The sequence below is a fragment of the Schistocerca gregaria genome, chromosome 1, assembly GCF_023897955.1.
Source record: "Schistocerca gregaria isolate iqSchGreg1 chromosome 1, iqSchGreg1.2, whole genome shotgun sequence".
Taxonomy (NCBI): domain Eukaryota; kingdom Metazoa; phylum Arthropoda; class Insecta; order Orthoptera; family Acrididae; genus Schistocerca; species Schistocerca gregaria.
Window position 1 is genome coordinate 519,115,448 of NC_064920.1, and position 15,397 is coordinate 519,130,844.

At 42.1% G+C, this 15,397-nt stretch overlaps 1 protein-coding gene across 2 annotated transcripts in view; it reads left to right on the forward strand.

The window, feature by feature from the left end:
* Positions 1–15,397, forward strand: part of LOC126354641 (inter-alpha-trypsin inhibitor heavy chain H4-like) — a 100,975-nt gene that overhangs the window by 11,955 nt on the left and 73,623 nt on the right. For both annotated transcript variants that reach the window (XM_050004414.1, XM_050004423.1), the window contains exons 2-4: positions 6,907–7,073; positions 7,158–7,268; positions 8,965–9,103. In XM_050004414.1, the coding sequence (XP_049860371.1) occupies positions 6,907–7,073; positions 7,158–7,268; positions 8,965–9,103 (417 nt within the window). The remainder of the gene's footprint in view (positions 1–6,906; positions 7,074–7,157; positions 7,269–8,964; positions 9,104–15,397) is intronic.

Sequence of the window (15,397 nt, forward strand, 5' to 3'; positions counted from 1 at the left end):
TGCGCCCCTTTCTGTAAAGGCTTCAGTTGTGCGGCCAATATCACAGCAGCTGTAGCACTGACTCACCACTGTAAAGTCCCTGACAGTCAGAGGCTGGTAATCAATGTATACCCTTCCTTTTTTCGTAAGGTACCAATAAAGTTGAGGTGTTTCTCCTACGACTTGGTGATTGTATCCTTTACCGTTTGGCCTCGTTCGAAAGCGGATTTTGACCTCTCTCTCAGATTCATATTTTTTAAAATCGCCAATGAGATTTTGGTCATACAAGCACTCATGGAATTCCTTGTCTGAAATGGTGTCCGTCACATGGTAGGCAGGTACCAAGAGTTTCCGCTTCCTTGGCCCTTCGCAAGCGATGGTGTCTATGTCCTTGGTGTTCTCGATTACTTTACGGCAGTCTTTCTCAGTTTATATCTCTACGATCACAGCTGTTTTGGTGTTTCTAATCGATTTAATACGTAAACTGTTTCGTGTTGAGTTGATATGCTGGGTCATTGTCTTTTTAACATTGGGACACTCAGCACCCGCTACAGCACGACGTCGCTGCATATTACGTAGGTGGATGCGCTAAGGAATATTGTGGGCGACGCGCATGACAGGCCATTGCCCTAGTCTGCTAGGATCGCCTCCGATACCACGTCACTCACGGCGCAAATGGCCTCGTCACACCACCAGCCAGACGCCCCACAACAGCTGCGGAGCTACGGTCGTATCACAGTCCAGTCGAACACATCTTCAGATATGGAAGCGGATCCGCAAGAGTATCGCAGTGAACAGCATCCCTCAGCAGACGTGAAAGCTCCACCACGAAAATAGTGGTCGAAGAAGTGAAAGAAAAGTCGGTTGTCCACAGAAGACGAGCACCACAGCCGAGGCGACGAAAAAGACAGTGGGAACGATCATGATTTGTCTCCACCGCCGGGCCAGGACGACGTCACACCCACAGCGTCGGCGCTACAAACCGTGGAGAAGCCGCCATATCAAAGAGACGCGATGGATACAGATATGCAACACGATGAGATCCCACCTGCAGATGAACGCCCGTCAAGAGCGAGAGTCCTCACCAATGCATTAGGAGATTGGGCAGAAGAAATGGAACAAACTGATGAGGTGCAGGAGGGCGGCGATCAGTCGTTGGCGCCCACCGGCAACGAGTTGGGAGGGAAATTTGCCCATGGCGGCCAGTGAGGCCGTGTCCTGTGGTCCCGGTCCGGGAAGGACGCTCCGTCGACGGCCGATCAGTAGAAGCGTAAATTCCCAGCAGTTCATGACCGATACTATATGTTGCTGGAAGTGGACGTCGACATAGTTTCTTCTGCAGGAGGTACGAATGGCACCTTCAGTCTCTGTATGTTCTGCTTAGCGGCTACGAAAGACAATAAAAATCAACAGACACAAAAACCTTTAAATAAAAAAAATAAAGCAAAAAAATTCAAAAAAACCCCTTTCATACCTTGGGTACCACATACCTGGTTGCAGACATTGTGGCCAGGCCTCGGGTTGCGACCCCTGTCCACCCTGCCTCCGCCACCCCGTGACCTGATTCCCCCTTCCCCCCCCCCCCAAAAAAAAGGGGATAGCAAATTAGCCCCGCGGTCTAGGGTGTCCTGTCACGGTTCGCGCGGCTCCTCCCGTCGGAGGTTCGAGTCCTCGCTCGGGCATGGGTGTGTGTGTGTGAGTTGTCCGTAGCGTAATTTAGTTTCAGTTAGATTAAGTAGTGTCTAAGCTTAGGGACCGATGACCTCAGCAGTTTGGTCCCATAAGATCTTACACAAATTAATTAATTAATTATCAAAGTGGGTGGAAGGAGCAGACAGAGGTTCAGGCACTGTCTTGTCCTAGGAGTGGAAAAGTGTCCCTAAAGGTGGAAGAATCAGTAATGATTAACGGCATGAAGACGCAGAAAACAATGGAAACCACTGCATTAAAGACACACAACGTGAAATCGACGGAACATGTGGTCTTAGATTGAAAACGCATGATGATGATCTCACCATAGGGAAAATATTCCAGAATAGTCCCCATTCGGGTCTCCGGGTAGGGATTGCCAAGGGGGCGGTTGCCATAAGGAAAATATTTAATAATGAAGGAAAGGGTAACATTCTACGAGTCGGGGCGTGGAATGTCATAAGGCCGAATGTGGTAGGGAAATTAGAAAATCTGAAAAGGGAAATGCAAAGGCTCAATCTAGATATAGCAAGGTTCAGTAAAGTCAAATGGAAAGAAAACAAGGATTTATGGTCAGAAGAGAATAGGCTAATATCAACAACAGTAGAAAATGGTATAACAGGAGTGGGATTCGTTATGAATAGGAAGATAGGGCAGAGAGTGTGCTGCAGCGAACAGTTCATTGTAGGGTTGTTCTTGTCAGAATCGACAGCAGATCAACGGCGACAGCGATAGTTCAGGTATATATGCCAACGTCGCAAGCTGAACATGAAGAGATAGGAGAAGTGTATGATGATATTGAAAGAGTAATACAGTACATAAAGGCAGATGAAAATCTAATAGTCATGTGAGACTGGAATTTAATTGTAGGGAAACGAATAGAAGAAAAGGCTACAGGATGATATGGGCTTGGGACAAGGAATGAGAGAGGATAAAGACTCATTGAATTCTGTAATAAATTTCAGCTAGTTGTAGTGAATACTCTGTTCCATAATCGCAAGAGGAGGAGGTATATTTAGAAAATACCAGGTGATACGGGAAGATATCAGTTAGGTTACATCATTGTCAGACAAGATTTCGAAATTAAATACTGGATTGTAAGGCGTTCCAGGAGCAGATATAGACTCAGGTCACAATTTAGTGGTGAGGAAGAGTAGGCTGAAATTCAAGAGATTAGTCAGGAAGAATCAGTATGCAAAGAAGTGGCGTACAGAAGTACTACGTGATGATGAGACACGCTTGAAGTTCTCTAAGGCTATAGATACAGCAGTAAGAAAGAGCTCAGTAGGCAGTACAGTTGAGGAGGAATGGACATCTCTAAAAAGGGCAGCCACAGAAATTGGAAGGAAAAACATAGGTACAAATAAGTTAACTGCGAAGAAATCATGGGTAACAGAAGAAATACTTCAATTGATCGATGAAAGATGGAAATACAAAAATGCTCAGTGAAATTCAGGAATACAGAAATAAATATCACTATGAATGAAGTACATAGGAAGTGCAGTGAAGCTAAGGCGAAATGGCTCCAGGAAAAATGTGAAGAAACTGAAAAAGAACTCATTGTCGGAAGGACTGATTCAGCTTATAGGAAAGTCAAAGCAACCTCCGGTGAAATTAAAAGGAAGAGTGGTAACATTAGCAGTTTTACGGGAATTGCCCTGTTAAATGCAGATCAGAGAAGGGATAGGTGGAAAGAGTACACTGAAGGCCACTATGAGGGGGAAGATGTGTCAGATATGATAGAAGAAGAAACAGAAGTCGATTTAGAACAGATAGGGGATCCAGTAAGAGAATCAGAATTTAAGAGAGATTTGAAAACTTAAGATCAAATAAGGCTGAGGGAGAGATAACGTTCCATCAGAATTTCAAAAATCATTGGGAGAAGTGGCTAGAAACCGACTACTCAAGTTAGTGTGTACAATGTATCAGTCTGGGGACATGTCATCTGACTTTCGAAAAATATCATCCATACATTTCCGAAGACTCCAAGAGCTGGCAAGTGTGAGAATTATCTCACGATCAGCTTAACAACTCATGCATCCAAGTTGGTGACAAGCACAAAATACAGAAGAACGGAAAAGAAAATTGAGGATGTGTTAGATGACAATCAGTCTGGCTTTAGAAAAGGTAAAGGCACCAGCAGAGGCAATTCTGACGTTTCAGTTGATAATGGAAGCAAGACAAAAAGAAAAAAAAATCAAGACAGGTTCATAAGATCTGTCTACCTGGAAAAAGCGTTAGACAATTAAAATTGGTGCAAGATGTTCGAAATTCTGGGAAAAATAGGAGTAAGCTATAGGGAGAGACGGGTATTATACAATATGTACAAGAGCCCCGAAGGAATAATAAAAATTGAAGACCAAGAACTAAGTGTTCTGATTGAAAAGGGAGTAAGACAGGGATACAGTCTTTCTTCGCTACTGTTAAATCTATACATCGAAGAAACACTGATGGGAAAAAAGAAAGGCTCAGGAGTGGAATTAAAATTCAAGGCGAAAGGATATCAATGAAATTGCTATGCTGAGTGAAAGTGAAGAAGTATTACATGTTACGCCGAATGGAATGAACAACCTAAGGAGTACAGAATATGGATTGAATGTACATCGAAGAAAGACGAAAGTAATGAGAAGCAGCAGAAATGAGAACAGCGAGAAACTTAGCACCAGAATTCTGCTACCTGGGCAGTAAAACAACCAATGATGGACGGAGCAAGGAGGACATCAAAATCAGACTATCCTCAGTTAAGAGGACATTTCTGGCCAAGAGAAGTGTACCAGTTTCTAAGATAGGCCTTGATTTGAGGAAGAAATTTCTGAGAATATACATGTGGAGCACAGCACTGTATGATAGTGAAACATGGACTATGGGGAAATTGGAACAGAAGAGAATCGAAGCATTTGAGATGTGGTGTTACAGACGAATGTTGGAAATTTGGTGGACTGATAAGATAATGAATAAGGTGGTTTTGATCAGAATCGGAGAGGAAAATACTGACAAGTAGAGGGGACAGGATGATAGGACATCTGTTAAAACACCAGGGAATGACTTCCATGATACTAGAGGAATCTGTAGATTGCAAAAACTGTAGACGAAGACAGAGATTGGAATACATCCAGCAAATAACTGAGTACGTAGGTTGCACGTGCAACTCTGAGGTGAAGAAGTTGGCATAAGAGGGGAAGTTGTGGCGGGCCGCATCAAACCAGTCAGAAGACTGGTGACCAATGAAACAAAGGACAATCAGTTTTCATGATAGCGATAAGACTTTATTATGGCAGCTATCAGATATGATGGCTCTCTTCTCTCTCTGCTTTCCTCGGCAGTATAAATTTGACGCCAATAATAGTCTACCATTACGCAACAGTCAATTACACTAAAAGGCTTTTTTTCTGACAGTTTCACTGGGCTATAAATGCTGGACCATAATATAAGGGTGCTTTCTGAGGAAATATGATAATCAGGGCGAGAATGGGTAACGTTAGCAGGTAGGTAGGTGAAGAAACCTTTCGGCACTCATCAGTTTCGGCTTACTTTGCACAAATCAACGATATATTATGACAGACATGTTATTTGTAGAAAATAAGTTTGAAACTGAGAATCTCATCTCACGAACATATTAAATTTCGTTTTATACGTAGAAGAGAATTCAATAGATACCTTCCCAGGGAAAAATCAAAACCAAATTTGAATATTACATCGCTATACTCTCACTTCGGAGAAGTATGCCCGAGCGACGAACGATATATTTCCCACATACTTAAGCCGGGAGGAAACACATCAAGGATCTACGTGTGTGAACGTAAGGAGGCGCAAGACTATGAATGGACAGAAAAACATACCCGACTTGTTTCAGATTGTAGCCGACTGTTATATGTGATTGTTGGAGTGGTGTATGTTCCAGACGTATAATGTCCTGGATAAGTTTACTGCTTTAATTTGTCACCGCTAGTGACGAGATTAATAAGTGAAAAAAGGAACGATTATTGCAAAGGACAACTTTAATCAAAACAGAAACATGATAATTGATTCCAATTGATGATCACTATCGTACATGCCACTCTATCACGTTTCCTGCTGTGTTAAAGACAAATTATGGTCTATCTGCAAATACTACCTGTGCCATTGACCATTAGAATCAGAGTTCTCTACGTGCACTAGTGGCGTGTTTGAGCTTCTTAGGCACAGGGGGATTTGTTACAGAGGAGTTTCAGAGTTGCTTCAATTGAATTTAAAACCTGTATTTTAGCTTCAGACACAAAGAGGATGGTGAGGCAACCCTCACAATCTGGGAACGGTCATGAATCCACAGTTATGGATTATTATGGACACAAGTAAGTTATCCGCTTTGAAAGGAATACTTAAACCACAGCAGAAAATAACAACAGCTTGTTTCGTCCCTTAGGGAAAATTACTAGATGTACCGAGAGAATGAACTAATCGGAAGGAAATACACAGGCAGTTACTGAGCCACGTGGCTGGTAGTGGCGAGAACGAGGGGCTCGGACGCATGAGCGCCTTGCCAACCGCAGAAGCACCTCTCAGCTGGCGGTGGGCTTGTTGCAGAACTCGACGCGAGCACGTGTTGTTACTGAATCTGCCAAAATTGCAACCGTCTCCTGGGATGCAAGTGAATTCGTAACGAAGTTCAGGGTATGGACAACTAAGATGGCAGCAGATTCACAGGGTAACCTTCACTATGTGCCGAAACAAACAACTTTTTAGTAAATAGTGTTTCCGAATGGACTTAGGAGCGTATGATCCTTGGTGACTCCACGCTTTTGTGGGGGAAATGCTACTACCAAATTTACCAACTCATTACTTATGTAAGCTGGGAAATCCCTAGATTGCAACTATTTGATCCGTAAACTCTTTTATATCTCGAACTTGTTCTTCTAATCAGCATCAATTAATCGTTTCTTAACTCTCTATGGGAAGGACTAGATGCTAGGAAAGTCACCTATTCACATCTGAGATGGCAGTATGATCAAGGGATCAACTGTCAACAAAGAATCAATTAGTCCATTAATGAAACAAATAGAGCTGTGAATAAGATATCAGATCAAGTGAAGTTCTGTTCCCTGTACAATATTTTACTCTGGTATGAAACACTGAGTGAATGTATGTTAATTAGAGGTGGGGAAAATGGGGCAGAGGAATAGGACAAAAAATTAAAAAAATAAAGAGAGGAGGAAGCAATGGGTAAGCTCGCTACAGTACTGAAGCTGAGCCTTGTTTCAGGAGTATCCACCGCCGGACGTGTACAGCCTCCACGTGGTGAGCCACGTGCGGAACCGGTACGCCAGGACTGTGGTCACCAGCAGGGTGGCCAACACCGCCAACGTGTCCAGAGAAATCAGCTTCGACGCCGTCCTGCCGGAGACGGCCTTCATATCGGGATTCGTCATGTGAGTTGCAGACCCTCTAACAGTGATGCACCTCTGCCGTACGGCGTCACGAGATGGTTTGACTGTCGTGTTGTGCTGTTGCAGAGAGATGGACGGCAAGGCGTACGAGGCGTACGTGAAGGGGAAGGAGGAGGCGCGCCAGGAGTACCGGCAGGCCGTGGAGGGCGGGCAGGGCGCCGCGCACGTGCAGCTCAGGTAGCGGCGGCTGCTCTCTCAGCGCTCAGTCGTAATGTGTGGACTCGCACGTCTAGATATCTGAAAGCTTGCCCACAGGTAGATCAGCCAAAGCTCATGCTTTGAGACTTCCGATAATTCGCTGGCACAGAGGTAAAATCTCGAAACGGCAACTAGAAAATATAATAATAAACAGCATTTTAGCAACAATGATGGTCTACATGGCAGGTGTAAGAGTTGATTTGTTTTTCAAAACGTCTGTGGCTATTATCCTAAAGCACACCATGAAAGCCAAATGTTGAGATACCAATTTGGAGATGTAAAATAGCATCTTCAAAAGTGCACATTTCACTTAAAATGGAGACATAATTGATGTTAGCGTAGCGTAATGCATTATGAAAACAAAAGTATGAACTACATCGATCATATACGTAAATATGCAAGGTATACACATAGGATGTTTCACAATTCTTATTACAGGGTATTACGGGCTGGTAGATAAAGTTTTGATAAGGAACTCATATCCAAAATAAAACGTACCATTTGAATATAAAATACGTATGAAGTTCAGACCTCTTTGTGTGTGTGTGTATGTGTGCGTGTGTGTATGAGGGTGGGTGGGTGTTTGTATATATGCATGCAAGGGAGACAGGCAGACGAGAGAGAAATGATTGGAAACAAATGTTTATTGGATCCTCAGCGCACCAGATTAGAATTAAAACTAGAGTTTTCAACGATTATCTTCATCGTCTGCACCAGGAGCAGCTACTGTCGTAATTACTTCTGGGATCAGCTTTTATATGTATTCTCATAATGAAGTGAGTTGTTCTTCCAATTCTCATCTGTATTACTTCTTTCGTGGCAGATGCAATAGGTTGCTGCGAAGACATCTTTGTTTCACCAAACACAAATTGGTGTTAATTGGTACCGCTGTGTTGAGTAACTGCTTTTTTAACGAACTGCGATTTCCAATGTATCATCTGTGTTCAAAAATATTCAGATGTGTGTGAAATCTTATGGGACTTAACTGCTAAGGTCATCAGTCCCTAAGCTTACACACTACTTAACCTAAATTATCCTAAGGACAAACACACACACACCCATGCCCGAGGGAGGACTCCAACCTCCGCCGGGACCAGCCGCACAGTCCATGACTGCAGCACCTTAGACCGCTCGGCTAATCCCACGCGGCTCATCTGTGTTGTGCATCACATTCAGAAATTGATATCACTGCTTTCACGCTGCTAAAAAGTGTTGAAAATTCTTCAGACGTCTCCACCAAGCTAATTTGTGATGTATTGGAACGTCAGCGATCTCAAACATCAAAACAAAATCAGTCCGTATAGCTCGCAACTAATATTTATCCTAAAGACTCTGCTCCGTGCAACTGATAGATTATAAGGGATATCATTTTTCGTTAGTTTTTAATCTCGAGTCTCGTCTGGCCAGATAGTACACTTCTCCTAGTAGATTTTCAGTTGTGACAATACCTTGCGATTATTGCTCCAATTGCTCTTACCATTTGCCTCTTTACTCAGTTACCCCTATTTTTAACAATTGATTGCTACTGTGCAGTGCCGAAAATTTTGTTTTATCTTACCAACAAGATCAGATAGACAGTTTTCTAAAATCATCTCAAATTCTGCTTTAAAGAGTTTGCTTCAAGATTCTCTTTTTAATAGAGAAGATATAACCATGTGGCTTATTTTAATTTTAGTGCAAGAGATTCGAACGTGGTGTCCGTGTCGGTGAACGTGGAGGCTCAGAAGAAGGTGACTTTCAACCTGACGTACGAGGAGCTGCTGCAGAGGGAGCTGGGCGCCTACCACCTGCGCATCAACCTCAATCCCGGACAGGTACGTCTGCTCTCAGTAGGTACACGCGAACTGAGGACCGAGAATACTCTTGTCCAGTACCTAGCTTCAGTTCTTATATTGTTCAAAGTCCTCTAGTTCATTCTAAGCTGTTTACGAATGCTTTCATATACAATGGGAACTGGAAGAAAGTAACATTCAATAAAATTGTTGAAATTCTGTGAAGAGAAAGAAATCTACAATGAGTCTTCAAAAAAGTAAAGAAATGCTTAGATAAATAGGAAATAGGTAGGAATTTCTGTAACTGAAGTAGTGGGATGGTGTTCAACCCTGTCGATACCTCATGAATAATAGCATAAGGCATATATGTTTTTCATCACAAATGCTGCTTAACTTATAAAATCAGGAAATGATTGCAGAAATCAAAGCTTAGAACAAGAGCAAGAGCCAGCATGAAATGTGCTAACTCGTATTTTCCCAAAATATGTTACTTTTGTGTATGAAACTAAAGGCTACTAAAAAAAAAAGAAAAAAAACTGTATGAACGGATAGACTACAGGATTACAGAATGAAGAGTTAGGCTGTTTGTAAGATAATCTGACTGAAAAAGTCTGTTAGATTAGTGAAGTGACTACACCTTTACAGGTACTATCAGTTTTGCAGCTGAGGCAGAATCTGTAGTATTTGCAGTTTATAGGCAGAACAATGAGACCATTGATTTTAATACAAAGAGATAAAAATGACAGATAAAATAAACGAAGGCTGTATAAAGCTAGTAGATAGAATGAAGTTTATAAAACTGTCTTGAACGTCAACATTCCAAATTTATTATGGAGATCAGCATAGCTCTAGGACTGCTATTGTGGTCTTCAGACCTAAGAAAGGTTGGTCTTTTACAGATTGCCAAGTGCAAGCCTTCTTGTCTCTGCACAACTACTGCATCCTAAATCCATTTCAATCTGTTTACTGTTGTCTAGCCACGGCCCCTCTCTACACTTTCTACTCACCATACCAAATTAACTTTTCCTCAGGATCTGTCTTATCACCGAATTCCTTCTTAGCGAAGTTGTGTCATGTTTTCCTTTTTTCCTCAATCCGATTCACTACCTTCACAATAGTATCCAATCTACCCATCAAACCTTCAGCATTCTCATGTCGTAAAACGTTTCGAATACTTCTGTTCTCTTCTTTTCTGAACTGTTTATCTTTCTCAATTCAGTTGCAGACATGACTACATCACCAATACCTTCCAAAAATACATGCTAAATATTATATTTATATTGAATGTTCGCTAATTTATGAGTATCGTATCGCGTCGTATGTGGAAAACTATAGTGGAAAAAGCCTCTGTAACCATGGCTACAATATTACTTTGTTCCCTATAGTTTCTTACATTATAACACGACCCGATAGTCAGAAAAAGTTCTGTGTTAACAGTCTCTGGTTGCGAAAGTGTACATAATTTTAGGTTGGTGCTTAAAGTCATATCATTTTTGTTTAACACCTTCGAATTTCGGTTGCTATGAGATTATTTATCGATTGCCATTTTGCTAATTGGATTTACATATTGTCATTTTGTCATTTGCAGATAGTGAGTGGAACTGTGAATCCAAGAAGTCAGAGTGCCAACTGGTGAAACTGGAACATTTCCGACATATTCTCCTGTTTGAGTTCGTCTGAGGGCTGTAGGCAGTGGAGGCAATAGGATACTTTTGCGCCGTGTATGGGGATAATACCAACAGATAGAGCACAGAAAGAGAATGGTATTCTCCTGTTAAGCAATATCGTTTTGACATTAGTGATCTCCACATTTAGGAAGACCTTTTGGGTTTGATAAAAATCTTTTAGTGCGCATTAATCCACAATCAAAGTATACTTGAGAACTGACAAATCTGATGAATTGTGATCATTCCACCATCGTGCAACAGTTTTGTGCAATGGTGAGGTTCAGAAATCTGGCGTATGGGTATTATGTGAGTAGTGCGATAAGGGTGTTATGAGGAGCCTTTTGATGTCAAACTGATATACAAATTAATTAAAATGATAAATTTATTACTCCTCAGCCCCCTCCCCCAGACGACATAATGTGTTTTCCCCAGCTGCCACGTGGTGCCAGGCCCCCCTCCCTCTCCTCATGCCTCCTTTCCTCCTCCTCCTCCTCCTCCTCTTTCCCTATTGGCGGAATCTCGAATTTTATTCGGGAATTTTAATTTTCGGTGGGAAATTCAAAAAATGGTGGGAATTTCAAAAATGGCGGAAATTTCTTTGTCCCATGGCAGTGCTGACATCCGACCCCACTCCCCACCTGAGAATTGGCGGGAAATTAAGAATGGCAGTACCCTTTCTGGGACTCGATCCCCTGCCCTTCTGGATGGAAAGCCCAAGTGCACCTCCCAACAAATGGAAACTTTCCAGGTGCAGGAGAGGAAGGTTGGGTTAGCGTACTTCATTTATTTTGTTTGGGAAACTGAAGTACAGATCAGTCTAATTACTTTCTTCATCATAAAGATCGATCCTAATTACACAACTATACGCATAGTACTACACAAGGAGCACCTAAAATCACAATATAGCTCAAAAATACCACTCATCTGGTGTTATCCTTCTGGGACAAAGTTTGAGTACCCTCAAAACTAGTTGCAGGCACACTCAAACTCTACTCTTCACTACAAGGTGGTGGCAGAAAACTTGGAGTGGAAGGTAGTACCTTTATTTTTGGCGAGAAATATGTTCAACTGAAGAGATGCTGGTGCTTTACAGAGAGAAATTTAGTAAGTGTATCACCTGGAAGCATAGAGCTGAGGACTCTGTCTATAGCTATTTGACGTCAGGGTTCGCTGCAGACGCCTCCATCTGCATTGTTCAACAACCACCCTGCAGCACAGATGATCGAAATTCAGGAAAGCCAATACATTTTACCACAACTGATGACAGATGCGTCACATCCAAATTGTCATGAAAACAACCAGTAGTCATAATCAATGGGTCATAACGCAATACATGTACTGGCGGTTGGGGAAGATCGTCTTCCAAAATATAGCGTCAGGAGAGAGGTGCGGCAGTCACATGTGTGTTCTCATTGGTGTGCCATCATGGACTAGCCAGCTTAGAACTATTCTTGCCTCCTCTGATGCTTCCCTCTCCTACGCCCTCCCCACCGTAGGTAGGGGGGATACAGGTTTTTTCGAACGGACAGTTGCTACCACTTCCACGTGAGGCCAGCACCTGCCTGGCAGGCAGACAGCACCTTCGACCAGCGGAGCAAGTGACTGGGTGGTTCAGATGGTCAGTCTGCGCTAACGATGCCAGCATACACAATAGGCCGCAACACCGGCGGCCCACTGAACAAAGCATGACCAATGACAGCTGTCCTGAGCGCGATTAGTTTGTCTAAAATGCAGCTGCACCGCACCATCCCGCCCCCCCCCCCCCCCCCCCCCGCACACCGCCCCATCACCTTCAGCAGCCCACTGTTCTGCAATGGAGAACACTTGTACTCAGCGGCAATGCACTCTGTGAGACCGAGCATCTATTACAGAGAAAATGAAAAAAAAAAAACGTGACGATAATGAATGTTCTGTCTCCATGGAAATAGATGCAAGCGATTTTCTTTCAGTTTTATGAGCAAAATCGGTATAGAATACAATTCGCATCACTCTCTGCCCCCGCCTCGCACTATTTTGTGACATCCAACGAAGTAACAAAAGAAAACACAGTATCGCCGCCGATTACAGATGAGCGAACTGCAGAGGTCGGTGCTATACATCTGCTACACATGTCCACCCCGCATAAATGCGAAAAAAAACTTCCAAAATTTTGATGGGAAAACTACTGATCACTGTAGAATGTCTGTGTTCTTTTGAAACTTCCACTGCAGTAAAGTAAACGCGTCAATGACAATCCCGGAGAATTAAATATCTATGTTAAATGATTTCTTTGAGCGTGATAGACAAAATTACATAGTTTTAGAAGGCTCCTCGCGTTCAAGTCAATATCTGTCAATAAACTGCCGTGAGCATGTGTATAGTACAAACATTTCAGGCAGGTGAAATAACATCACAGAATACAGCCTTCGACGCCATTTGCTCACAGGTTGGAAAAATCACCGTTATTATACATTCGACAACAGAAAACTATAATTAAAGAGGACCTTATTGTTTTGTAAACTATGGCAGGTCTCATGTTGCTAATACGGTGCTATCTTGCACTGGTGCTCACGAAATGTAAAAAAGAGAATGAAAAATCGAATTGTGAGAGCACGTCTTGTAATCCCCATAACATCACCTACTAGTGAACCCTATCAGATTCCTCGAGTACATCAAAACAAATACAGTCTGCATGCTAACATCTGACATTTTTGCTCCATAGCTCCCCTCTATCGAATTGCATGTAAAGTTTCTGTCATTTAGCAGACTACCATTCGCAATAGCAGCAGATTCTTGCTTTCTGGTTTCGTAAGCAATTTCATCATCACGGAACAGGCTGTTCCACATAACTTACTCACATCTTGGGTTTCACAACAGGCTACAATTCAAGTCGTGTCAACGTTATAATTAAAGGTTATGAAAAATGAAATAACACAGAACTTTTGGTAACACCTATTTTTAAAGATGCAATCACGGCAATAATAATAAAAACAGTCAGAATTCCATAGAATAGACACAGTCGATTTCTATTAGTTTTATGGTCAAAATTGATGTAGTTCGAGATTTAGAGTCATTTAGTAGATTCGAGAACACTCTTCATCGCTGTTTTGTATCATGCAGTGTAGGTAGAAACTATGAACTAAATGCATCCAAACTTTAACCAGTCACACCACTCCTTGTAACAGAACCTCCGACAAGATTTTACCATGTCTATTTTCTGATATATCCAAAAACAAATACTGTCTGCATGTTGACATCGAGCATATTAGATATACATTTACTGCTTACTTGGAGTAAATGATCAGTGATCAAAGTCACTTGCACAGACCTGTGTAACACTTTGTCGCCCATAGTGGATGAAGACCATATCCCACGAACCATCACTCAAAACAGAGAGTTCCTGTGTCGTTCTTTCGTAAGAAGTACATTACATCGTTTTTCGTATGTACCACATACAAGCAGTGCATGATCAAAGCTTTGTACACCGCCATACATTTTGTTATTCTACCATGAGTTCCAGTATTAACACATTCAATAAAATTTTTCTAGATCTGTGGTCATATTGTCAATGTGAGAAGTTACTGACTTTTTGGTGACTGATGCAAGTAATCATTTTATTAGTTTTATGGTCAAAATTGGCGTAGTAATTTTATTGACTGTGACAATGGCCACAGAAGCTTATGTTTATATTCAAATTAATACGTTTTGTCCCATTGGCTCTCACAGAAGGCTGATGTAAACTACGGTGCTCCTATAACACACAGGATGGTAGAAATAAAACACAGAGGCAATGTTTCTTACCGAGAAACATATGGAAGACATCGTAACATATGAAAACTGGAAGATATTGCGGCATTGTGGAGCGTTTCCAAACGGCTATCTGAAGGTGATAACCTGTACAGATAATATCATATTTCACAGTGATGGGGTAGCAGATGTCTTGGTGTTCAACTTCGAAGAGCACTGTTTCCTAATTTTTCAGTCATGTACATGATCACTGTTCTGGTGTTGACAATGGCTGGACGGTGCTGTTTACAACTTGTGCAGGGTAATAGAAGTAAAAAGAAGTATTTTTATCTTGTTAGTGAAAACAATGAAGGACATCACAGGATGTGGAAGTTGAACAAGTCTGCAGTATTGAGGAACACATCCAAACAACTGTCTGAAGATGATGATCTCTACATTTAATCCCATGCGTCCCAGTGACAAGTAGCAGACATCCAGTGTTCCGCCAAGGCTGTCGCCGTCTCAGACAAGTTGTCAGTCAATCATTATGTGATAGTGAAGAGTGTACCACTGGATGGATGGGATGGAAAAGGCACCGTCGATATGTTATGATGTACGTAATAAGCACCGCAGATTACAGCGTGGTCAATTTTTAGCTGTTTTACCAGTTGTTCCGTAATTCAGCGATAGCCTGTGACACAGCAGAATGCTCCCGTTTCTGTATTATCGCTAAACCATGCCTCCACTACTTTGCAAGTACCGTGTACTAGATTCCAAATGCATACAGATGACTGACTTGGTCATATACAAGGAAGTACACCAGACAGCTTACTATACCGATGCAGTAAGGTTTCTAGCACATCGATTATAGTGCAGAATTTACGGTTATAACTGGATATCTCGTCTTATGTGGATGGGAATCACAGAGTATTCTGGCGCTCATAGGATAAATTCAGAGTTTGAC